The sequence below is a fragment of the Aotus nancymaae genome, unplaced genomic scaffold (assembly GCF_030222135.1).
Source record: "Aotus nancymaae isolate 86718 unplaced genomic scaffold, 86718_ANA_hifiasm-v0.15.2.pri h1tg000012l, whole genome shotgun sequence".
NCBI lineage: Eukaryota > Metazoa > Chordata > Mammalia > Primates > Aotidae > Aotus > Aotus nancymaae.
The window spans coordinates 6,356,635-6,381,470 of record NW_026988423.1 but is presented as its reverse complement, the minus strand read 5'-3'; the positions used below and the strand labels follow the sequence as shown (position 1 = coordinate 6,381,470).

At 37.6% G+C, this 24,836-nt stretch overlaps 1 protein-coding gene across 4 annotated transcripts in view; it reads left to right on the top strand.

Annotated features, from left to right (window-relative positions):
- The window catches only part of TRPC6 (transient receptor potential cation channel subfamily C member 6), a 161,415-nt gene that overhangs the window by 111,382 nt on the left and 25,197 nt on the right, over window positions 1–24,836 (top strand). For all 4 annotated transcript variants that reach the window (XM_064375355.1, XM_021671675.2, XM_064375354.1 and 1 more), the window contains exons 3-5: window positions 10,440–10,622; window positions 12,736–12,900; window positions 19,433–19,649. In XM_064375355.1, the coding sequence (XP_064231425.1) occupies window positions 10,440–10,622; window positions 12,736–12,900; window positions 19,433–19,649 (565 nt within the window). The remainder of the gene's footprint in view (window positions 1–10,439; window positions 10,623–12,735; window positions 12,901–19,432; window positions 19,650–24,836) is intronic.

The following is a 24,836-nucleotide window of genomic DNA, read 5'->3' as shown; positions in this document are numbered from 1 at the left end:
TCTGGTAGCTAACAGGGCAAGACAAGCAAATGGTCCTTTCCAACCCTGTCTCAGATTCTTACTACTTTTCGCTTGACTCCTAGGACACAGAGAAGTTCACCTGATTCAAATGAAATCATTCTGAACTCTGATTAATAGTAATCATTTTCAAAATCTGTATTACTAATTTTGATTAATTTCACTTCTTAATTTCTTGTTTCTTTTACTGTATCCTTGTTTACACACTTTCTCTAAACCACGGAAGACTTATTATAGTCTTTATTTGTTCATTAATCCATTTGCCTACACCTTTTGAGTCCCTGTTGTTTTTTTTTTTTAATTAGGGATAGTTGAGGATGAGGATGGTGAGGTAGTACAAAATACAAAGACAATTCAGTCAGCAATCCTGTCCTCAATTAGTTTATAATCCAAGGTAATAGAAAAGATCTGTGTGTAGTAACTACCATATTAGGGATGACCTCACGGAGCGAGGAGCGGGCTAGTGGCTCAAAGAGGGGAAGAATCTCATCCAACCAGGATGTGAACTCTTCATGGTCCCTAAATGCATTGCAAAATGTTGAGGCCTCATACGATGATGAAGATATAAAGATACGGACATTCTTTTCCCTGTTGATCACAGCCTCCTTTTGCTCTCATCGGTGTGAAGTGTATGGATTAGGCATTTTCCTCCCGTTTATGCTTCTCTATTAGCTTCATTATCTTTAGCAGTTACTTAGAGCCTCTGAACAAGCATTTTTGATAATGCCCTGCCTCTGTGAAGGTTTCAAGGCAAAGAAAAGATAAATCTAACTGAAAACATAATTGTATTTAGGAGTATGTTATTGATGTTTTTTAAAAATCTCTTTTGCTCATGCAAAAGAGCACTTTGGGAGACCGAGGCAGGCAGATCACCTGAGGTCAAGAGTTAGAGAGCAGCCTGGCCAACATGGTGAAACCCCCGTCTCTACTAAAAGTACAAAAATTAGCTGGGTGTGGTGGTGGGTGCCTGTAATCCCAGTTACTCAGGAGGCTGAGGCAGGAGAATCGCTTGCACCTGGGAGGCAGAGGTTGCAGTGAGCCAAGATCACGCCACTGCACTCCAGCCTGGGCGACAAGAGCAAGACTCCTTCTAAAAAAAAAAGAAAAAAAACTTTCAAAAATTAGATTACTGTTAAACAAGAGTAGCAGTTTAAAAAATGCTTTTCTAAAGTATGTCCTAGAACTTGACAAATTTTATAATTAGAAACCTGACTCAAAATTATTGCACAAGGAGAAAGGACAGTTATTGGCTTGATTTTTAAGGCCTGTTTACAAAAACAAGAAACAAGAAAGGATTTCTTCCTTGCCAGGTATCAAGCATTAAAACAAATATTCTTCTTCTTTGAAATTAGAACAGCAGATGAAAGAACAGCCGCATATGAGGGTGAAGCTCCATTGCCTTTGTGTATAAGCTCACAGGGAAATCACATTCCCGCATGACCCATGACTACTGCGACACTAACCCTTTTGCCAGCATCCCAGCATCCCAGCCTCAGTTTGCAGCAGGGCGGGATCTTACAGGACTAGAGAAGTTGGCGTCTCTAAGTTGAGGTTCGCTCCTAAGTCTGCTGCATCTACCCTTAAAAATAACTTTTCTTTCTTTAAAATAACACATAGCCATGTTACAAATAATAATATAAAAATGAAGAAAGTTTTTAAAATCATTCCTAATTTTGCCATCAAGAAATAAACACTGATACTCTGCAAACATACCTGCACATAGCCTTTCAACCTTTTTTTTTTTTTTAATCTTTTTAAATAGCTCCCTGAGAGTCTCAGAAAATAAAAGTCACTGAGGCTGGATAGCATAGACCTGGTCAGCCTCACAGGGGCCTGAGAGGTTGTACTGGCCGCAGGAGATCCTCCCTGCTTGTGGTCTTTTATTATTTTTTCCTCCCTTTCCATCTGAAAGACGTTTGGAAAATTCTGTGTTCATTTGCACATTTCAAAATTGATATATTTTTTGTCTTTTGTAAGTATAAATATTTTTAAGGAATATGACTTCTACATGGTGTGCATATCGCCATGTAAGAATAGAACTCTTCGATTGTTCCTTCAGCTATATCCAAAGGACTTTAAATGCTGTAATGATTTCGTGCCCACCACAACTAAGCGAACAGCCTCTTCTTGAATGTTCAGAATGGCTGCATCTTTCCCTTTACTCCTTGAGATTATATGTTCAGTCCAATTCCTTCACAAATGTGATTCCTAACATTACATCTTTTTATTGTAAAGTCTCTTAAAATCACTTATATACATAATAACATGTATATCATTTATAAATAAAATATATATAACACACACGTATATAAAATTTTAGAATTTTTTTTCGTTTCCTGTTGTTAAAAGGCTCTAGACATTGAAAATACTCTGGAAAGAGTTATCATTATATCTATTATTGACATATTTAATCAAAAACTATAAAGATGAACCCAGTTGCTAAAAATAATATGTACACATTTTGAAAAATAAATTTTGACTATATGACACAATTCTTATTGGATGTATTTTTAGTGGTATTAAAAATGTTCACACTTTTGCTATGTATTTAATGAAAGAAAAATGTGCGTGTATATACACATTTCCTATTGTGTGTGTGTATATATATACTATTTACATATATACAATATATATATGTGTGTGTGTGTGTGTGTGTGTGTGTGTAGCTAAAAATTAGTTGGTATGGCAGCCAGTATGTTACTTTAGACTTCGTTTATATGACATATAAATTATTAAAGATTTTATGGAATAAATTAAAGGAGGATAAATTGTAGTTGAAATAAGTATTTCTAGATATGACTTGATAACTATCTTACTGAATTACAAATACTAAATTGGAAAGAAATCACATAAAAGTTTTATCCACGGGTTTTGACCATCATTCTGTAAAAATTTTGAGTTCTATAAACTATTCCAAGTCACATTTAAAAGAATCACTCTAAGTTTTCTGCCTTGCCTGTTTTCGATACTCTTTTTTCTAGCTAATGATACATCTGAAAGATATTAAGAATAATATAAAGGAATCATTACATTTAAATACATGACAAAGGATTGTTTGGTATTCAGTATTCCCTACTGATGCTGTCTTTGCTTAACTCTTTCTGGACTCTCACTCAAGAAGCATTCATTCTTTGATAATTGTTGGCAAATGAAGAGGTGAAGTCATTACAAATAGTCCTTGTTTCTTTCTCTACCCTGCACTCTACATCTGAAATTGGAACATCCCAACAAGAGCCAAGGTGCTGCATTTCTATCAGTAAGCTTCATCTTCAGCAGAAATGTGTATTTATTCAGGGAAATACAGGAAGCCTTTCAGGGTTTATAGAACTTGGGTAGTGGAAAAGGGGGACTCTCTGTTGTTTGCTACATGAATGAGTGGGTGAGAGTGGGGAATTACTTTTGTAAAAGAGCAAAAGATCTGTTTTCAAGGAAATCCATTTTGGGAGAGTGGAAGATCTGCAAATTGATTCCCTAAAAATTATCAGTATTCTACAACCCCTTGGAAAGTATTCGTGTACCTCCATTTGAAGGCAATCTAGTTTGTGACAGTCAGAGAATGAGACTTTTCATAAAGATTTTGTAAGCTCCAATATACAGCTTGCTTTTATAAGTTCCTTCCAAATTGTCCCCTACTACAATAACCCATAGCCCATTAACAAAAGAGACCATGGGAGATGTTCCTGGGTTTCTGAGGCAATTTCAGCCTGTGCCTTGAACCTTCTAAGCCAAAGTTTTTTGTTACTCATATCACTGCATGTGTAGCTGGTTCTAAGCAGAGGTGATACCAGAGCTCAGCAGAGAAATATAACTATTAGATGGAGCCACAGGAACAAAAAGAAAACCAAGAGATGTTGGGGAGTTGCAGGTTTTTAAAGAAAATGGAGAAAAACATAACTTTTTTACCCATTCTATTTCAGTTTTTGTATTGAATCTTTATAAATTGTTTTAGGCTTTGGTAGCATGAGACCTCAGCCATCTTAAACTAAAAATTAGGTTAAGATTGACAACACATACAAAATCAGTAAAAAATAGAAACCCCAAAACTGACTGGTTTCGATACCAGAGATGGACAGCAAAAACTCTTGGCTTCTTTCCTTGACTTGAGTTTTAATTCAAATAAGGGACCACAGACTTAAAGACAAGGAGATAAATACCAGGGATGCTCTTGTCCACAAATACATTCCCCAGAATTCTTAAGTTCTTTTTAGTATCTTGATATGTGCCTTTGACTTATGTCTCTAATTTCCTTTTTTTGAACCTGTTTACCTTTTAGGTTGTTTGTAGTCACACACAATGTTTCCTTTTATTCCCCTTAAAAATCCCCTATTTTGGGGAACATCACACACCGGGTCCTGTCAGGGGGTTGGGGGCAAGGGGAGGTAAAGCATTAGGACAAATATGTAATGCATGCAGGCCTTAAAACCTAAGATGATAGGCTGATGGTGAAGCAAACACCATGGCACATGTATACCTAGGTAACAAACCTGCACATTCTGTACATGTGTCCTAGAACTTAAAGAAAAATAAAAATTAAAAAAGGAAAAAAAATCCCCTCTTATATACAGCAGGAATTGTCCTCTTCTCTGTCATTCTGGATAGAGAGCTTTTCTGGAGGTCTTCCAGCTCCTTTGCATCTTCCTAGAGGTCTGCACGTGATGTGCACATGGTCCTCCAGATGCCTCTGCTGCTGACTCTGAGAAAGAGGAAGGGTAGAGAAACTCCTGCCTTGCCTGTTTTTAAACAGTTGCTATGTTCTAGTGTATAATATCCAAAAGGTAACTATCCTCCAAGAAAATAGCTGCTTTGAAAAGTACTTTTTATTGGCACAAAGATGGTGTCACCATTATCAGACCTTAACAGGGTGATAAAGGGTGCCACTGACATGTGAAGTAGTCCGCAAGGCAGAATCATAGCTCCAGAAGCAGGGCCAGGATTCTGACCACAGAGGAAGAAGACAGTGTGCCTTTGGTGAGCTTTATGAATTACTCTGTTATTTACACTCTATGTTATAGCAGAATTTAAGTTGTCCTTCATGAGGTGAAATTAGAAGGCCAGCAAATGAAATAACCTTTCCAATATCATATAGTAAGTTAAGCGGCAGGGCAGAAATTCAAATCCAGGTGTGCTTTGTAACCCAGCTATGTTCCTTTCTTTACATCAGTTGGCAAAATGTGTTGATTACCTACTACGTGCCTCCCACCATGTTAGGTTGGGAGGATTCAAAGATGAGTAAGACATAATCCTTGTCTTGAAGGATATTTGGTCTATTCAAGAGAGGCAGAAACGTAAACAAATAAATGCAGTAAAGTGATATGGGGATGTGTGTATGTGGGTTCTTGTCTTTGAATTTTCTATTGTAGCTTGAAACAGATGGGCAGAGAAAATCTCATTCTCACAGGATTGTAGGTTTATGACAAGTCAACAGGTAGGGACTTAAGTGCAACAGTTTGCTTGATGAGCAACCCCAGCCCCTGAAACCACCTGTTTGCCTTCATCGCTGCTCTCCAAGCTTTGTAATTTCATTGGGACCTGAAGATTCTCGTGCAAAGGGAAGAGTAAAAGCTAACCAGACATTGTATTAAGTGTGTATAACCAAACACTTTATCAAGTTAACTAAGCAGCCACTGCTGATGGCGACAACCAATAGAAAAAGTCCGACATATCTAGGGAAATGTTTTTCTTCAATTCTTTTTTTGAAATTGTGTTCCATTTATTTTTACCTTTTCTATAGAATAGTGTCTGATTAACTTTTATGCCCTCACCACCCCACATAGTAGATGCTTTATAAATGCCTGTTAATCATCACCACATCAGCTGTGACAGAGCTTCATGATCAATGTGCCATCTGGTGGCAATTATCCTGAGGAGCAGAGAGCCCCAGAGTCACACTTGACCCCAAGGAGAATGGCTGGCCAATGCAACATTGTATGTATCATAGTGTTGTGCACTTATCCTGAGGAGCAGAGAGCCCCAGAGTTACACTTGACCCCAAGGAGAATGGCTGGCCAATGCAACATTGTATGTATCATAGTGTTGTGCACTTATCCTGAGGAGCAGAGAGCCCCAGAGTTACACTTGGCCCAAGGAGAATGGCTGACCAGTGCAACATTGTATGTATCATAGTGTTGTACATTTATCCTACTGACATGCTTTGGATTTGCGTCCCTGCCAAAGTCTCATGTAGAATTGGGGGAGGGGCCTGGTGGGCGATGACTGCATGGTGAGGATGGATTTCCCCTTTGCTGTTCTCATGCTAGTGAGTGAGTTCTCATGAGACTTGATGGTTTAAAAGTGTGTGACACTTCCTCCTTCGTTCTCTCTCCTGCTGCCATGTGAAGAAGTTATTTGCTTCCCCTTTTCCTTCTGCCATTATTATAAGTTTCCTGAGGTCTCTCCAGAAGCAGAAGCCTGTATAGCCCACAGAAGATCAGCCAATTAAACCTCTCTTTTTGATAAATACCCAGTCTCAGATAGTTCTTGAGTGTCAGTACCTCTGCTGCTCACTGTGAGAAGGAGGAAGGGACTAAAACACTTACTCTTCACATATATAATCTCATTTTACAAACTGCCATCTTAGAGAGTAGTATCTATCACAGTACTGTGCATAAACTACTTGTTCTGAAAATATATGAATAGTTTTATTTCCAATGTTTGCAGATAATATCCAGGAATTTCAACATGACTTTATATTTGATAGCATAGCTTTGTGATGGGGAATTGTGAAGGGCTGGATACTGTTTGTGAAATAAACAATAATCATCATCATTAATCGGCACTACCCTGTGCCAGGAACTTGGCATTCATTATCTTGTGTAATTTTCACAGTAACCCTAATTCGTGGGGATTAGTATTATTCCCATTTTAAACACAAGGGTTAGAAGGTTTAAGAGATTAAATCATTTATCTAAAGTCACATAGCTAGTAAGCTTCAAACCCAGGTCTTCCATCTCCAGGGCCCACACAGTAGATTACTGAGAATCAAGTAATTTCTATGAAGTAAACGTCATTCTTTATATAGAAAGAAGAGCCAGAGATTAAAATTACAAATCATAAAATCTATTATGTAAAATTCAACTAAGAGGATACTTTGAAAGGATAATTTTAACAGGGTTTTTTTTTTTTAATAGTTTCTAAACTTTTCAAAGGTAAATAGGCAAGCACCCATATCTAATTAATGAATGTGTGGTGTAGGTGTGTGATTCAAAGACATGACCCAGAATTTAGTCAGCCTGTCAGCTTCACTTTTCCTCTCAAGGAGCCAAAATCATAATGCTGCATTCTGGCTAATAAACTACCACCAACATTTTATTTGAGTGAGTTTACATGTCAATTGCTTAAAATATGAATTAATAGTAATGTCTACAAGTTAAAATAAGAAAATAGTTGTAAATGATTTCCTGAGTAGAAAAAAGTGTGTATTTCTGAAATCATAGTCTTATTCTTTCTTTCTCTCCTAAATAGGATTTTTGCTTAAGAAAATGTCTTAGGAATTAGTGATGAGTTGGACAAAAAATTATAGATTAAGGTATTAAATACCACAAAGCTCTTGCTCTTTACTTTTTCAGTCCATGTGGTTTCTGATTTAAAAAATTGTTACCTACATTTGAATGATCATACTTTCTTTTCAAATATCTAAATATATCTGAGCTTTCTTAGAATTCTAGAGAGCACTGTGAAAATCACTTTGTTGCCTTTAAAAGGACTAAGAATTCACTATAATTGAGCTCTACATTCAAAAGCAGCCAGGTGCATTAAATTTTGTCCTAGCTCTATGATAATTTATGAATGTCAAGAGATGGCCAGTTTTCAGATCTTGTCTTTGATGATATAAAATAAAGTAGTTACACTTTATCAAATGCTTGCTAAATGCTCACAACCATGCTAAGTCCTTGGCGTGCATAATCTCTTTAATACTTACTTAATCTCACTGAGCCTCAGTTTTCTCATTTGTAAAATGAGAGTAATAAGAACCTCTACCACATAGACCGGTTCTAACTTATTAAAGGTCACATGGCTGATTAGTAGAAGAGTTGGGATTTGATTACAGGTATATCAAAACTACCAAGTCCTAACTACGATACTATAGTATAGTGGACACAGATAAATATGTACCTCCGTATCTAAAAGTTTGTCCCCATGGCCCTAATAGACTCTTTTATGGAGCCAACATGGTGAAAGCCCATCTCTACTAAAAATACAAAAATTAGCTGGATGCAGTTGCACGGTCCTGTAATCCCAGCTACTCGGGAGGCTGAGGTGCAAGAATCGCTTGAACCTGGGAGGTGGAGGTTGCAGTGAGCCAAGATCACACCACTGCACTCTAGCCTGGGTGTACGCTCTAGCCTGGGCGACTAAGCAAGACTCTATTTAAAAAAGAAGATGGGCAAAGCTGTTTCCTCGTAACTCTCTGTATACTGTCTGCCCAGACATCTGTTTATAAGTAGTCTGAGCCATTCTCAGGGAAGACACAATTTGCTTTATTAATTTGCTTTTCTGGAATCTTTTTAGACCTGCAGTTTAGCAAATTGTAGCCTGTTTAGCAGTTATTAAAATGTACTGAAATTCACTTTCAGCATGATTTACAGAAAGGAGCCCAAGCAGGTACCTTACACAAACTCAGAATTAGCCTGTTCTCCATACAGACTGCCCCAGTTATGGCCTTATTGACTGACATCCAGAATCACATGCATTTCTCTTGATCTCTCCAAGGAAATCTTTTTATCCTATAACACACTGGTTTCAGGAAGAGGAGGCAACTGACTTTAAATCGGCAGCACTGTGTTTAAGATAAAAGTCTGTCATTGAAGCCCTGTGGTTTCAGAGAAACTTAGTTACTTCATGTGCAAAATGGGAATAGTATTTTCCCTGCTTGTCCCCTCAGTTGTTTCAAAAATCAAAGTAGAAAAGCACTCTCCAAACAAGAGAGATAAAGGGGCATTATCTCAAAGGCAAAAAGGTTTGGGGCCAAGCAGATTTAGGTTTAAAGGTTGGTTTTGGTGCTTACTACCTGCATGATTTTGGACACATATTTCAACCTGAGCAATTGTAAAGATTAAATGAGATAATACCATCCATCTGCAATTCAACAAGCTCTAGCTCAAGCTTGTCCAATCCACAGCCCAAGGACACGTGGGTCGGATATGCGGCCCAGGATGGTTATGAATGCAGCCCCAAATTTGTAAATTTTCTAAAAACATTAAGAGATTTTTTGTGAAAAATTTTTAAGTTCATCAGTTATTATTGGTGTTAGTGTACTTTTTGTGTGACCCAAGGCAATTCTTCTTCCAATGTAGCCCAGGGAAGCCAAAAGATTGAATACCACTGCTCTAGCTAACAGGATTTCTCGATTAGCATTTGGTTATAGGTGGTCATAGTGTATGAAAATAGAGGGAGGAAATATTAGAAAGGCATGAATGACGATGTAAATCGATGCCATGTAGAAATATCATATGAGTTTATGGTAATCTCAATGTGACCTGCACGATTTTAGTCTTCCCAATAGAGTATTAGATAGTTAGCAACAAACTACAAAACTACAACTGTCTTTGATTCAACTTTCTTTTCTCTAAAGAGTCACAAATTGCAGACTCTATGTCCAGATTTCATCTTTTGACCATGTGGCTGCAATATAAAGTTCTTCAGTGAAAATCTGTTAAATAGATATGTGCTTGCTCTTCTCTGGAAGCTTTCCAATGTTCTATGCTGCTCAAGTTTATCAACACAGTTTACAAGGTCTTCCGAAGACCTGTTAAACGTATGTCATGTGCCTAACTGATAAAGTTGTGCCCACGAAGGAGATGACGTATGCAAAGTCCTATGATCATGCTGTGGAAAAGGTTGGTTATTTTATATTTCTTCTGAATCAACAGGTGAGTTTAGTACAACATATGCTTTTTTTTTGAGACAGGGTCTCACTTTGCCCAGGCTGGAGTGGCAGTGGGATGATCATGGCTCACTGCATCCTCGACCTCCCTGGGTGATCTCCATCTCAGCCTCCCAAGTAGCTGGAACTACAGGCACACACCACCACTCCAGACTAATTTTTTCTGTAGTTTTTAGAGACGGAGTTTTGCCATGTTTCTCAGGCTGGTCTCCAACTCCTGGGCTGAAGAGATCTGCCCACTTCGGTCTCCAAAAGTGTGTGTTTTACAGGCGGGAGCCACCACACCTGGCCAGCGTACTCTTTTTAAAATAACTGTGATTATGCTTTAGATAAATTTCCTTTTTGAGGGTATGAAGAAAATATTCATGTACTAAAATGTTTTAGAGGTCAGAAGAAACAGCAATTGAAATATGATAAATGAACAGTAAAACTAAGAATGGAATGTTTCTCTTGAAGTGTAAAATCCGTCAAGTCTCTGAAGCGTAGTAAAATGCACTGCTTCTACATTATTGCTTTTGTTTTTCTTTGTCTTCCCTAGAATGACTACAGAAAACTGTCAGTGCAGTGCAAAGACTTTGTTGTTGGACTCCTTGATCTGTGCAGAAACACAGAAGAAGTTGAGGCCATTCTGAATGGGGACGTTGAGACGCTCCAGAGTGGTGATCATGGTCGCCCAAATCTCAGCCGTTTAAAACTTGCCATTAAATATGAAGTCAAAAAAGTAAGGTCAGGCATGAAGCCCGTTTACATTATTTTGGTTCTTGTTGGTGCTAAATAAGGATAAAGGTTTGATATTGTTAGATTGAGCTGGAATTTTCTAATTAACGGTTGTACTAGGCAGATTCTCTAACAAATCATAAGCATCTGTGCTAGTTGTGAGGCACTTTACCTACACTAAATGCCAGTCTTTAAAATCTAGACGTATTGAAACAGAACTTTGCAGGGATTGCCACTTTCTTTGACTGGGCTAATGCTGTAACAATGACTTCGTGTATCCAAATTCTAAAATATTTGTTATAAGACAGAACATTACTATTTGAGACTCGACTCCATTATCCCGGTTGTTGCCGTTTTCCAATAATGCCTTCGATTCCTTCTTTACTGCATTAGGCTTTCCTCCAGCTGCATCTTCATTTGTGAACTATTTTTAGTCTGTGTCTTCAAGCATTGTCCCCATTCTCTACTTTCTTAGATTATATGAGATATCTTTTAAAAAGTTGGCCAGGCGCAGTGGCTCATGCCTGTAATCCCAGCACTTCGGGAGGCCGAGGCAAGTGGATCACTTGAGATCAGCAGTTGGAAGCCAGCCTAGGCAACATAGTGAAACCCTGTCTCTACTAAAACTACAAAAATTAGCTGGATGTGGTGGTGTGCACCTGTAGTCCCAGCTACTTGGGAGGCTGAGGTGGGAGAATCATTTGAACTCTAGAGGCAGAGGTTGCAGTGAGCCAAGTTCATATCACTGCACTCCAGGCTGGGTGATAGAGCGAGACTGTGTCTCAAAATGAGTAAATAAATAAAAAATAAAAATGCTTTTAAAGGTAGGTTTTTCTAATAAAAGTAATATATGTCTATGATAAGTTTTCAAATACTATAAACATGTCTCCTCCCCATTTTTCCAGTTCCGAATGAAGAATAAGGAACCATTGTTATGTTTCTCAACACAAATTTCTTTCTTGGACAACTTCACCTATCAGTCAATAAATGTCCACTTGATCTTTTTAAAGGATGCATTGTTATCTCATTACATTCATTTAATCCGTTTACTATTTAGGGATGTTTATTATAATTTTCAGATATTTGTTACTATATTTTTATTTTTTATGCAGCAAACATATTTGTTCATATAGCTTGCTTACTTGCATGACTTTTACCTGTAAACAAAAATTCTTAGATGTGGAATTAATATGTGAAATTTTTATTTTTAGGTTTCCAAACATTTGCTAGGTTTCCCTTCAAAAATGGTATACCAGTTTCCATACACACCAACAGTGTGTGACTGGGCTTATTTCTTCTACCCACAATGGTATTATCCAACTTTACTATTCTGAGTGGATAAACATTTTATCTTGTTTTAATTACCTTTGAGGTTAACCAAACTTAAGATGCACTTGTAGTTCTTTCATATGATCTGTCCTTTGTATAACCTTTTAATATCCTTTACCAATTTTTATTTTGGGATATTTCTTTTTGTATATTAAATAACTCTGCCATATGTATGGCTCAATTGTAAAAATAAATATATGAGAATTTAAAAATTCCCTCAAAAAATAAATATTGAAATTTAAAGGGTCCTTAATTAAAAGAGATTTTTGCACAAGAATGGAAGGAGAGATCAATAGAACAGAATAGGCAGTCCAGAAACAGACCCATATACAAATGGGAATTTAGTATAAAATGTGTGACATTTTAGGGCAGCTCAGGAAAGGTGGTATTTTTAAAAATAATTTAGGCAACTGCGTTAATATGATATCTTTCTAGATGAAAAACTATATAATCATAAAAGCCCTATGTAAAACATAGATTAATCTTTTTATAATATTGAATTAAAATTTTTTCTATGCTTTGAAAGAAGGCTCATTAGTCAAAAAGGAAAAGTTAGATAAATTGAAATCTTCAAATTTATGTAAAATATTTGGCAACAAGCAAATGACAAAAGGTTCTAATGTTTTATGTTTGCTCTTTAATTCTAACCATATCTAATGTTTTATGTTTGCTCTTTAATTCTAACTATATTTCATCAGAAAGCATGGAACTATTAGAACACATGAAAATTGTTTATGCCGAGCCTTTCTTTAATCAAACTGTTAAATGTTTCGTCACTTCCCTGCTAGTTTGTAGCTCATCCAAACTGCCAACAGCAACTTCTCTCCATCTGGTATGAGAATCTTTCTGGTTTACGACAGCAGACAATGGTGGTCAAGTTCCTTGTGGTCCTCGCTGTTGCCATTGGACTTCCCTTCCTGGCTCTGATTTACTGGTTTGCTCCATGCAGCAAGGTATGTATGGGAAGCCTGGACCTCTGTTATCTACTAGAAGTATGTCTTACATGGGGAAAAATCTTATCTCCAAAATGAAAATTTCAGGGAATTATAGTTGAGTTTCAGTAATCTTTATTGTTTGTAATATTACAAAATAATACTTGAGTTTAAATAATTTTTATTACTTTTAATATTTTAAAATAATACATATTTGCTATAGGAAACAAAAAATGGAAAAGTTGAAATTCATCTGTAATATCACCACTGTTAATGTGTGAAGGAAAACTCAGTAACTATATTTGTTTTTTTTTCTTTGACTCTTTTCTCTATGTACATCTATGCATATACTTTTTTTTTTTTTTTTTTTTTGAGACGGACTTTCCACTCTTGTTACCCAGGCTGGAGTGCAATGGCGTGATCTCGGCTCACCGCAACCTCCACCTCCTGGGTTCAGGCAATTTTCCCGCCTCAGCCTCCCGAGTAGCTGGGATTACGGGCACGCGCCACCATGCCCAGCTAATTTTTTCTATTTTTAGTAGAGACGGGGTTTCACCATTTGACTAGGATGGTCTCGATCTCTTGACCTCGTGATCCACCCGCCTCGGCCTCCCAAAGTGCTGGGATTACAGGCGTGAGCCACCGCGCCCGGCCCTGCATATACTTTTATATATCTTAACGAGGTCATAGTACCATCGAGCATATATTTCAAACGACATCCTAAAAGTTGCACACTTTTTTCTGTTTCTCCTATGGCAAAATTTGAGATGAAAGTTTTGTCTTGTATTTATTTTAGCTAATATGACCAGATAAATCTTAAATGAAAGGCCATCATGTAAATACTAATTAATACTTGTTTCAGTAGAGAATATATATATTTTTAGGGACTAAGTACACCAGAACCTGACAGCAGAAATAGCCTATTTTCTTAGCAAAAGCTATCTGCCCAGACTTTGGTAAAAATGCTCTGTTCAGATGGATCTAGCCTTTCATTAGTGTGACAGGATAGGTTTGAGAAATATTGACCTATCATTCTGTTAACAAGTAGAGGAATTTGTGTCCTGCATTGCTAACAAGCCTATTCTTCAGGTTTTTGAAGCCACATTCCTGGATCTGTTTAACTCTGAGAAGCAGATTGAAATAATTCTGAAGCTTAGTGGCTAAATGTCTGCTGGCTATTAATGTGACTATCAGTAGGGGCACTTCCCCTGCTTAAACATGGGCATGATTCGTTTTCAAACGTTCATAATATGTGGGTGCAAACACAAACATCACTATTACTAACATATTGTTTTCTAAATACTTGGTAATGTAAGTGGTGTTTTAGCCATATAAGGACTGTTCAAAATGACTCACGCTAGAAAGCTTGTGCAAAACCTTTTAGACAGTGGAAACATAATTATTTCTAGTAATGATGACAGGAACTACTGGAAACTGGACATTTTCTCATGAGAGTAAAATCCATCATCATAGATATTTTTCCCTTAAAAATATATAAGGCCAAATTTTGATATCTTAGATACATAAAATATAAATGAGGAAAATAAAATGAAAATAGTGCAATTTACTAGAAATGATATCTATAGTACAGATTTTCATCTAGAAAGTTAAATTTTTCCCCTTTTTAATAGAAATGACAGATTTTGCCTGGAAAAATAATGCATATACATGGACATAGAGTGTGGAATGATAGACATTGGAGACTTAGAAAAGTGGCGGCGCAGAAGAGGGACGGGTGGTGATAAATTATTTAATGGGTAGAATGTGTATTATTTGAGTGATTGGTACATTAAAAGCCAAGACTTCACCACTATGCAGTTTACTTGTGTAACAAAATTGCACGGATAACCCTTAAATTTAGACAAACACATTTCTAAACCGTCCTCACTAGAATATGTTTTATCTATGTAGGTAGTGTCTTTGTTCTTCTCCTTATATTTCCTCAGTCATCTGAGATTTAAAGTAAATTAAACTGGGGGGAGTTTTTGAATTAAACCTGTTCTCATTCTGTGACCCGTTAAATTATAATCTCTTTCCTGAACTGAATAATTTTCCTTGTCCATAACCAGTGTGTTAGAAAGCATAATATCTTCCAGAGTGTCTGGTGTTTTGACACAGACTATTTTTGGCAGTTCTTAGAGTTACACATTTCTTAAATTTTGATTGAATTCTAATTAAACTGACTTCCTTTACTATTTCTTCTTCCCTGGTCATATTTCTTTCTGGCATCTGTTTTCCATCCTTGTTTATGAACATTGAGGCTAATAATCAAATTAAAAGGACACTGTCAAGGTATTTTTTTTCTCCTATCCAAAACCTATTTTACTGTTTACTATTTTATCCTTTGAAGCATGATGATAAAACTTATTTTATAGTTTTCCATTTGCAACAAACATAAATATGCTTTACAGGCCACAGGATTTTTTTGTGGGAGGAGATTGCTTCAGCTAAATTGGTGGTTTTATTCCAAATATATTTAAATATTTTGGATTTTCCAATATATCCATGAACATTAATAAGATCAAATTGCAGGCCTATGCACTGTGACCGAGGGAGTCCGTATTTCTATTTAAAGTTGGTTTTGCCATAGGAAACAAAAGTTGGCTTGCTTTTTCCCCTTTCCAAAATTCCTTTTGTTTTCACTTACTCTCTTTCTTATACTATAGTCTAAATATCAATTATTTTTGCTCATTACAATGAAATAGTCACACTGTAATTTCAAATCATTTTAGTTTAAGTTAGTCTCAACCTTTTTCATTTCTCTGTAGTATTGAGTAGCTAGGTATTTAGTCATCAATAAATACCTAAAGAGAGTATGACATATAATATTTAAAGACAGGTATTTATTTCAATCCTTATCCTCAGTCATTTTCCAGGTACATCAGTTGTTCAATTTCTTCATCTAGCTCTCCTCCTTTGCAGTTTTTTACTAAAAAGGGTAACTTGCTTTAATTCCTAAAGTCTAGTGAGAGATGCCCAAATCGCTCTTAGTTTAAAGAGAAATGCAATTCTCAATTTTTGTAAGAAAAATAAAGGCTGTGAGGTTTCAAACATGCCCATTTTAGTTTCTAGGCAACCAGCTTTTTGTTTGCTAAACAAAACAAAACAAAACAAAACAAAAAACCACCAACAAACAAACCAAAAAATACCCTAAGACTTTTAATAAGCAGAAGAAAATGAGTGGATTGATACTCCCTTTAGAATAAAATAAAGGAAGAGTAATATTATGTAAAGGTCAGTAGGCCAGTGGAGAAAAAAGGGAAGCCAGGTAGGGGTGAGGCACACAGATCAGACACCCTGCCTTGAAAATTGAAGATTGAATTTAGAGGTGTCCACAACGGCTAAACTAAGGTTCTGGAATTTTCAGATTTGTGGCTCATTCTAATGTAGATAGTTTTATTTCAACTCCATTTTATGTCCCCAACCTCACGTTTTCTATTTATGTATTTATTTGGTTCTACTTTAACTTACGCTCTACTGTATGATGTCCTTGAAGTCTGCTTCTTATTCTTTCTGGAACCAGGCAGGTGATAAATAAGTTTTTCATGAATTTCACTAATAGTCATTGCCCCTAATCCCATGTTTCCCAAAACAGTCAAATAAATTGAGAATTTTAAAAAATGGTTTAGGATTTATAATGGAGTTTACCATGAGAAAGATAGGGATTCTTGAAATATATTTTTATTTGCTTTAATAAATGGTTAAAATAAATCATACATAAAACATAGAATTAAAATTGTATGTATAACACATCATGGAAATATAACATTGATGTTTATTTTTAACCATTTATATTTAAAAAGAAAAATAGGTAAGGACAATAGGCAGAAGACAATCAAACTTACTTTTTCTACCATTTGTTTTAATTTTGCCATCATTTGATTATTTGAGAGTTATGTTTTAAAAGTATCTAAAAAAACAAAAACAAAAAATACTCTTTGAATCAATTTAGTAGGTGATCTCATCTAAGCATTTTTTTTACAGCAAATTTTTACAAAGTAACTTTGGATTAGTTCTGCAATCCTAGAATCTCTTGGCTTAAAACTGTGTGTGTGTGTGTGTGTGTGTGTGTGTGTGTGTGTGTGTGTGTATTCTTTGGCACTCTGTATCTGTGGGTTCTGCATCTCTGGATTTAACAAACCACAGATTGGAAACATTTGAAAAAAATGATGTCAGTACTGAACAGGTACAAGCTTTCTTTCGGCATTGTTCTATAAACTGGATATTGAATATCCTCAACACAAAGAAATGATAGATGTTTGAGATGATGGCTATGCTAATCACCCTAATCTAATCACTGTATATTGTATGTATTGACACATCACTATGTACTCCCTGTAAATATGTACAAATACAAAAATTTACATAGCATTTACATAATATTATGTATTATAAGTAATCTTGGCATGATTTAAAGTATTAAAGTACATGTGCCTAGCCTCAGATTTTAGTATCCATGGAAGGTCCTGGAACCAATCCCTCATGGATACCTAGGGATAACTGCGTGTGCACACATGTGCGTGCAAACACACACACACAAACCCAGGGGGAGAGAGAGAGAGAGGTAGATACAATATCTCCTGATATTCTGTGTCTGGCCTGACATTCAAAATGTCAAGAGAAGTTATGAACTATATGATTGGTTCCAGATCTAATTTTTATGTTTTTGAAAACCACAGAGACAAATAAAGGTATAGAAATAGAAAACACCAATTGTGTTCCTTCCATGATAGCATTTATCTTTTCCAAGTCTTAAAAGATAATTCCTTGTTTCCACTAATAATTTATATATGTAGGCACATTGATAAGAAAGTATGGGCTGGGCGCCGTGGCTCACGCCTGTAATCCCAGCACTTTGGGAGGCCGAGGGGTGGATCACGAGGTCAAGAGATCGAGACCATCTTGGTCAATGTGGTGAAACCCTGTCTCTACTAAAAATTCAAAAAATTAGCTGGGCATGGTGGCGCGTGCCTGTAATCCCAGCTACTCAGGAGGCTGAGGCAGGAGAATTGCCTGAACCCAGGAGGCGGAGGTTGCGGTGAGCCGAGATCGCGCCATTGCACTCCAGCCTGGGTAACAAGAGCGAAAACTCCGTCTCAAAAAAAAAAAAAAAAAAAAAAGAAAGTATGAAATTATTCTGTAAACCAAATAGAAGTATTAACTCAGGAACAAGAGTGCCTGGGTTCAAGTTCCAGCTCTACCACTTATGAGATACGTGACCTTGGACAAGTTTCTCGACCTCACTTCCTCAGTTTCTTCATCCAAAGTGGGCATTTGCGTGCACCTACCCTTTTGAATTGTTGTGATGATTACGAGTTAACAGTGTAAAACACTTAAACAGTGCCAACTAAGTGTTGGTTGTGTTTTATTAGTTTGTAAAGTTTTCCGTAATAATAAACTCATTTGAAAAGCCGTTGAGAGCTGTGGACCGTCTCCTAAAGGGCAGGGTGAACTGCACATACAGTTTGAGTTTTGTTCATTTCAGAGGACGTCCAGACCTCTTAGTCACATCCCAGATCCTCACTCTGCCTAGGTGAAGATCTGTACATCCCAGACAGAAATGAATCTTGTACTATTAAGGCACACTAGCTTTTATTGCCCCATATTTCATATAAAGCCTGGTTTTCACATAATTTGGAAATGTGCTCATTGTTACTCAGCTAATAAGGGAATGAAACCGGAACCTGAACCTAAAATGTTGGACTTTAAATCCAGTGTCCTTCCAGAACGTCGCTCCAGTACACCAGAGGAACCACCTTGCCCTCAGCTGGGAGTTCTCTTCTTGGTACTCATGATATATATTTTCTTGAGATGGAGTCTTGTTCTGTTGCCAGGCTGGAGTTCTCAGTGCAACCTCCACCTTCCGGGTTCAAGCGATTCTTCTGCCTCAGCCTCCCGAGTAGCTGGGACTACAGACGTGTACCACTACACCCAGCTAATTTTTGTATTTTTAGTAGAGACAGGGTTTCACCATGTTGGCCAGGATGGTCTTGATCTCTTGACCTCATGATCTGCCCACCTTGGCCTCCCAAAGTATTGGAATTACAGGCATGAGCCACCATGCCCAGCTGGTACTCATGACTTTTACTGCATTGACAACATCACCAGAATAGCAATATCCACTCAGGCCTGTCAATGAAGTGTATGTGAGAACAACCACCGAGGTTCTATACCTTGTGAAGTAGGCTCAGTTTCATGTTTTCATAGCCACTTCCTCAATATATCAGGCCCACTAAATTAGTTTGCTTTATATGAATAATGCTGATATTATGCTCTATATTTTCTCCACAATATTATATATTTTAAGAATTTAAATATCCTTTAGAAAAATACATTTATTTAGCTATTAATCGAGAACATTGGCACATGTAGGTGAAGAATGTGAACAGAATTTTATAACAGCATAATGATATTACTCTATCATGAATTACATAAGTATAAACAATTATCTCAGAACACTGGAGTATGCAGATGTTTATTCTCGCATGTATTGCATGTTTTGCAAAGTATACAAAACAAAGTTCAGGTTTTCTTTTGGTGTGTGTCGTGGCAGATGGGGAAGATAATGCGTGGACCATTCATGAAGTTTGTAGCACACGCAGCCTCCTTCACCATTTTTCTGGGACTGCTAGTCATGAACGCAGCTGACAGATTTGAAGGCACAAAACTCCTTCCTAATGAAACCAGCACAGATAATGCAAAACAGCTGTTCAGGATGAAAACATCCTGCTTCTCATGGATGGAGATGCTCATTATATCATGGGTAATAGGTAAGGACTGATTTTCTGTCATGATTTCTCTTTGCGGTCTTAGCAGTTGGACTGAATGACACTGATTGTTTCACACATCAGTTATACAAATGTATGCAGCACGATACAATGCCCTGCACATCATAATTTTCTTTGTGTTCTTAAAGCACAGCTGCCTTGGGTTCATTATCAGTGCCGTAGTCTCACATGCTGTGCACTTTTTGCATTTCCAAGGGAAACCCAGGAAGAAAAACAACAGGATCGTATCAGGCATACCCCACCAGTGACACAAGGCTATTATAATATTCATATTTTGAGAGACAGCTGTGATTTCAAGCTTAAAAACAACCACAATTTTACATTGAGATTTGATAGGAATTGAAGCACTTGCATTTATTGAACATTTATTATGTGCCAGGAATGATTCCAAGCACTTTATATACATCAAATCACATTCTCTGCATCTCAATTTTCTACTCTATAACATATAATCACTTATGTTTTATAGGAGTTACGTAAGGATTAAGTAATTTACTTTAGGACTCCTGGGTGGTAAGTGAAAGAGAAGGAATATGGTCTTAGTTATACTATTTGTCTTTAGAATCAATCATACATGTGCCTTGCCATTAAATATAATGCAAACAAGAAAGATACTTCAATTAGATATTTATGAATAAATAAATCAATCCAGTGGTGGTTAAGTGCCTTTGTTAAGTAATGAGGATATTCAAGTGAATGAGACACAGTCCCTGTGCTCAAGGAAGGTAAGTCTGGGAGGCAGGTCAGTAAGTAAATCAATGATTAAAATTCAACATGACAAATGTTCTAATTGAGGAGTTATTGGGATATTATGAACATACACAGATCGGGCATCTAAATCTGAGGCGGGATGTGAAGTGGAAGGGGCAAGAAGTCCTTCCTGGGCAGTGCCTTCGATTTGATACTTTGATGATAAGAGAATGTTATCCAGACCTGTTTGGGGGACAAGGATACTGCAAGGCACAGGAACGTTAGAGATGTGGAACTATGGCAACACCTGGCACACTCGAAATATGATGAGTTAGGCAGAGAAGGAGCCCAGGTGCGTTTATGGATGTGAGTAAGGCGAGATAAGGGTGGAGAAATGGCTAGAGGATGCTTTTCAGCAATGGGCGATCTGATCTGATCATGTTTTAGAAAGGTCACAGTGGCTGTCAGATCGAAGGTGGCTTTAAAGAGTCCAGAGGCTGAGACTCAGTGCAAGTGCTCCCTATGAGAAGGATGAGGCCTGGGACTCAGGAGATGGAGGAAAGGACTTGAGAGACCATAATAGGTAAACCCCAAACTACTTGGTGATTATTGCACATCAGAAGGGAGAGCTGTGGGTTCTGCCCTGGATCAGCTGGGAGTGACTGCAGTCTCTAAGAGGGAGAATAGAGAAGGAAGATCATGCTTGGGACTGAAGGAATGAAGAGCTGATAATGTTTAGGTTATGATTGACTTTGAAGTGCCTGTGGAATTTCAAGGTGGAAATGTCCATTTAGTAATAGAAAATACGATCCCTGGGAGTATTTGGGTTTTGAGTAAAGTTCCAGCAATCTTGAATTCCCAGATGGCACAAGAGACATGTTCAAGAAATTTCAGGTAATTGTAGTTATTCAACTTTTCACTAAGAGTTTATATGTCAGTTTTACATAGGAGTGCTATTTTCCTATTAGGCAAAATATGACTGTTTTAGTACAAGATGAAACTTTGAAAAATTGAATGTTATGTAAGGGGAAAAGAATTTAAAAAATTAAATTTTATATAAAGGGGTATAAGGAAAATGACTTATGGTAAAGAATAAAATGAACATATTATATTTTATTTATTTTTTTTGCGACGGAGTTTCGCTCTTGTTGCCTAGGTTGAAGTGCAGTGGCACGATCTTGGCTCACTGCAACCTCCGCGTCCTGGTTTCAAGCAATTGTCCTGCCTCAGTCTCCTGAGTATCTGGGATTACAGGCATGCACCACACCCAGCTAATTTTTTTTTTTTTTTTTTTGTATTTTTAGTAGAGATAGGGTTACTCCATGTTGGTCAGGCTGGTCTCAAACTCCTGACCTCAGGCGATCTGCCTGCCTTGGCCTCCCAAAGTGCTGGGATTACAGGCATGAGCCACCGTGCCTGGCCAGACGTATTATATTTTATATATAAAACATGTATAAACTTAAGAGCACACTAATAGGTAAACCCCAAACAACTTGGTGGTTACTGCACATCAGAAGGAAGGACCTGTGGGTTCTGCCTTCGATCAACAGATAGTGACTGCAGTCTCTAAGAGGGAGAATAGAGAAGGAAGATCATGCCTGGGGCTGGAGGAATGAAAAGCTCTGAAAACAACTAGGCTGCATGGGTTCAGTGAGTTATATTTTATATAACATGGTCGTGTCATTCTTTACATAAATCATTCTCCTCATACTAGTCTTAGTTTTAAACTTCATATATATTTTTTCCTTTTTCATTTAGAAACCTAACACAGGAATATTAAATGAAGCTTTAATCAAAAGCATTTTCCTTGTAACTTTTGTCCCATCAGCCTCTGTATTTGACTTCAGGGATTAGCGCACAGTTATTTATTTAAAGGAAAAATAATGAACAACTCAGGACAGCTGATGCTTTTGTAGCCTATGTTAGACTTCTGGTTCAGTTTCTGACATTGGTATTTATTTTCTTTTTCGAAGTTATTCTTGAAAGAAAGTTGTACTTTCTGGAAATGTTAATAAGAAGTGGCCTACTTAGATGAGATGTTGGGTGTGTTACGTGGGCTTGAGGGAGAGCGTGACGCTGTTAGTCACAAAGCAAATTTATCTAATTTTTATTTGACAAAAAGTTGAAAGGCTGAATGACAAAACCGACGTGTTAGGAGATGTTGACCAGGCAGAACACTGAGTTCAAATCAATGAGCGGATGTATGCCAGGAACACAGGGAGGAGAGCATGCTTGAAGACACTCGTAATAAGGGCCTTAGGAGCACTTGTCACTTAACAGCCAGTCTGAGCTGTTGAGAAAGCAGATGCAGTCCTGGGCTGACTCTTCAACAGAAGGAGAGGACTCAGTCGAGGGTAGTAATTACTCAGGGGCCAGACCGCACCTGCAGGCTCCGGGTGCCACGCTCAGCCAATTGGCAAACTAACAAGAGTTTCAAGCACAGCAGTTAGGAGAGTGAGTGCTTCTCAGAACAGCTCTTGAGGGACTGGGGAAGCTTACCCTAGACGGTGAGGCATGGGGTAAGATCCAGTGGAATCTGAGGCTTGTTTATTCCGAGGGCTCCATTTAGAGAAAAAGAAGACAAAGTGAGGACTTAGGAGCCTGGGCAAGTAAAGGCATCTTGAAGCTTCAGTTTCGTGGTTAGCCTGCCTCTGCTAGCGAAAAACAAATTTAAGGACACACAGGTGGGATTTTTTGGTTGTTTTTTTGTAAAAACAAATTTGAAGGCAGAGGGAGCTGACTCATTTGCTACCTCTCCAGAGGGCAAAAATAGAACCAGTGGATCCGCATTGAAGGAATATTCTGAAAATTCAACAGTGGGATGAGCAGCCTTCAGAATTAGTTAAGTACCTTATCGCAAGATCTATACCAGCAGAGGCTTGATTCCTGTGAAGTCTCCTGCTTGGGGCAAGCGTGAACTTGATACAGGATTTCAGACTCTGCTTAGCGGCTCTCAGGGGTTCTCAGGACAAATGAGACAGGAACTTTTCCTTCGAGCAGAATAGCTCACTGATTTGTTTTAGTTTTTAAGCTTCAGGAAGACATCATTTGTGCCAAGAATTCTACTTCTTAAAGAGAGATAGAGAAAAACAGAAGATGGAGAAGAGGGAGGAACAAAAGGAGGGGAAGCTTTGAAAACAAATAGACTGCATGAGTTCAAATGTCCCTTTGGTCCCTGTGCTTGTTACTCTGAACCATCCTCATCTCCTGGTGAGGCTGACAGGAACCCAGGGACCAAGTAGAGGGAAAAAGCTGCCATGTTTTCTGTTATAAATTTGATCCCCCAGATTATATATGAATTCAATCCTAGTCCCCTGTTAATTTGAAACAACTCAAAACAAGTAATGATGTCTTTTCTTAAACCCGTGTCCTCTGTGCTGCACTGAATACTGGTTTTGAGAAAAGGGACATGATGTGCTCTTGGAGAGCAGAGACAGGGCGTTTTCTTAATCCCTGCAGGGCTATGCAGCCATTCACATAGCAGGTTCTGTGATTGACATTTAGGGCAATTGTGAGAATCTGGGGCAGGTGGTTGCTGAGGGTGAGGAGAAGATTAATTTCAACCAGAGGCTGTGAAGGACTTCTAGATGGAGGCAAGCTTTGATCAGTTGTTGCAGTTGGCTTGTGTTTCTCCAAACGGCTCCAGAGGGAGGCAGGATGTCAGAGCAGGGGATCTTAAAGACAATAGGGATAAAGCAACTTCTTTTTAATTTAAAAAGTGGGATCATTCAAATTAAGAAAAAAATACATGTGCCAATCATGGAAAATTTTAAATATTAAGCATTCAATCAATGTCATATTTTATTTTTGCAGCTGTATATTTCACATGAACTGTTTTATTTAAGGCTCATAACAATCCAGTGAAGCAGGATCGAACCAATATCATTGCCATTTTACTAACTGAGTTTTAGATAGTTTAAATAGCTTATCAAAGACTTCATAGCTGACAAATGGAAGAACAAATTCTCAAATTCATGGTAGTCTTATCTCAAATTTAGTTCCTAAGTACTACGCTAAAATTTTGAACAAATATGCAGTACTATTAATAATTCCACCAGAAAAAGGCAACGACTATTAATAAGTTCCTGTCATCCCTTCTAGGCTTTCACTGTGCTGGTTTTAAACATAAACCATAGGTCATAACATTTTAAACATTTTTACTTAGCCTGACAATGTAAATTGTTTCCAGTGGATGTTAGTTCGGGTCCTCCAAGAAGCAGGCACAAAGATTAAATGTTCAACAGGTTTATTAAGGAAAATGGAAATTTTATTAAGGAACATTTCTTGTGAGAGGAAATGGCGAGAGAGCTGAGGAAAGTCTCAAGAGCTCTCCGACAGGGATGCAAGTCAAACCCCAAGGGACAGAGAGCAGGCAGGAAGATTGGGTAGAAGCATCCTAGATCTTTACACAGTCTCAGGAAAGTTTGGCAAGGCTGTCATGAAATCCTTGAGTCAAAGTCAGCCATCAGGAGAGTCTCA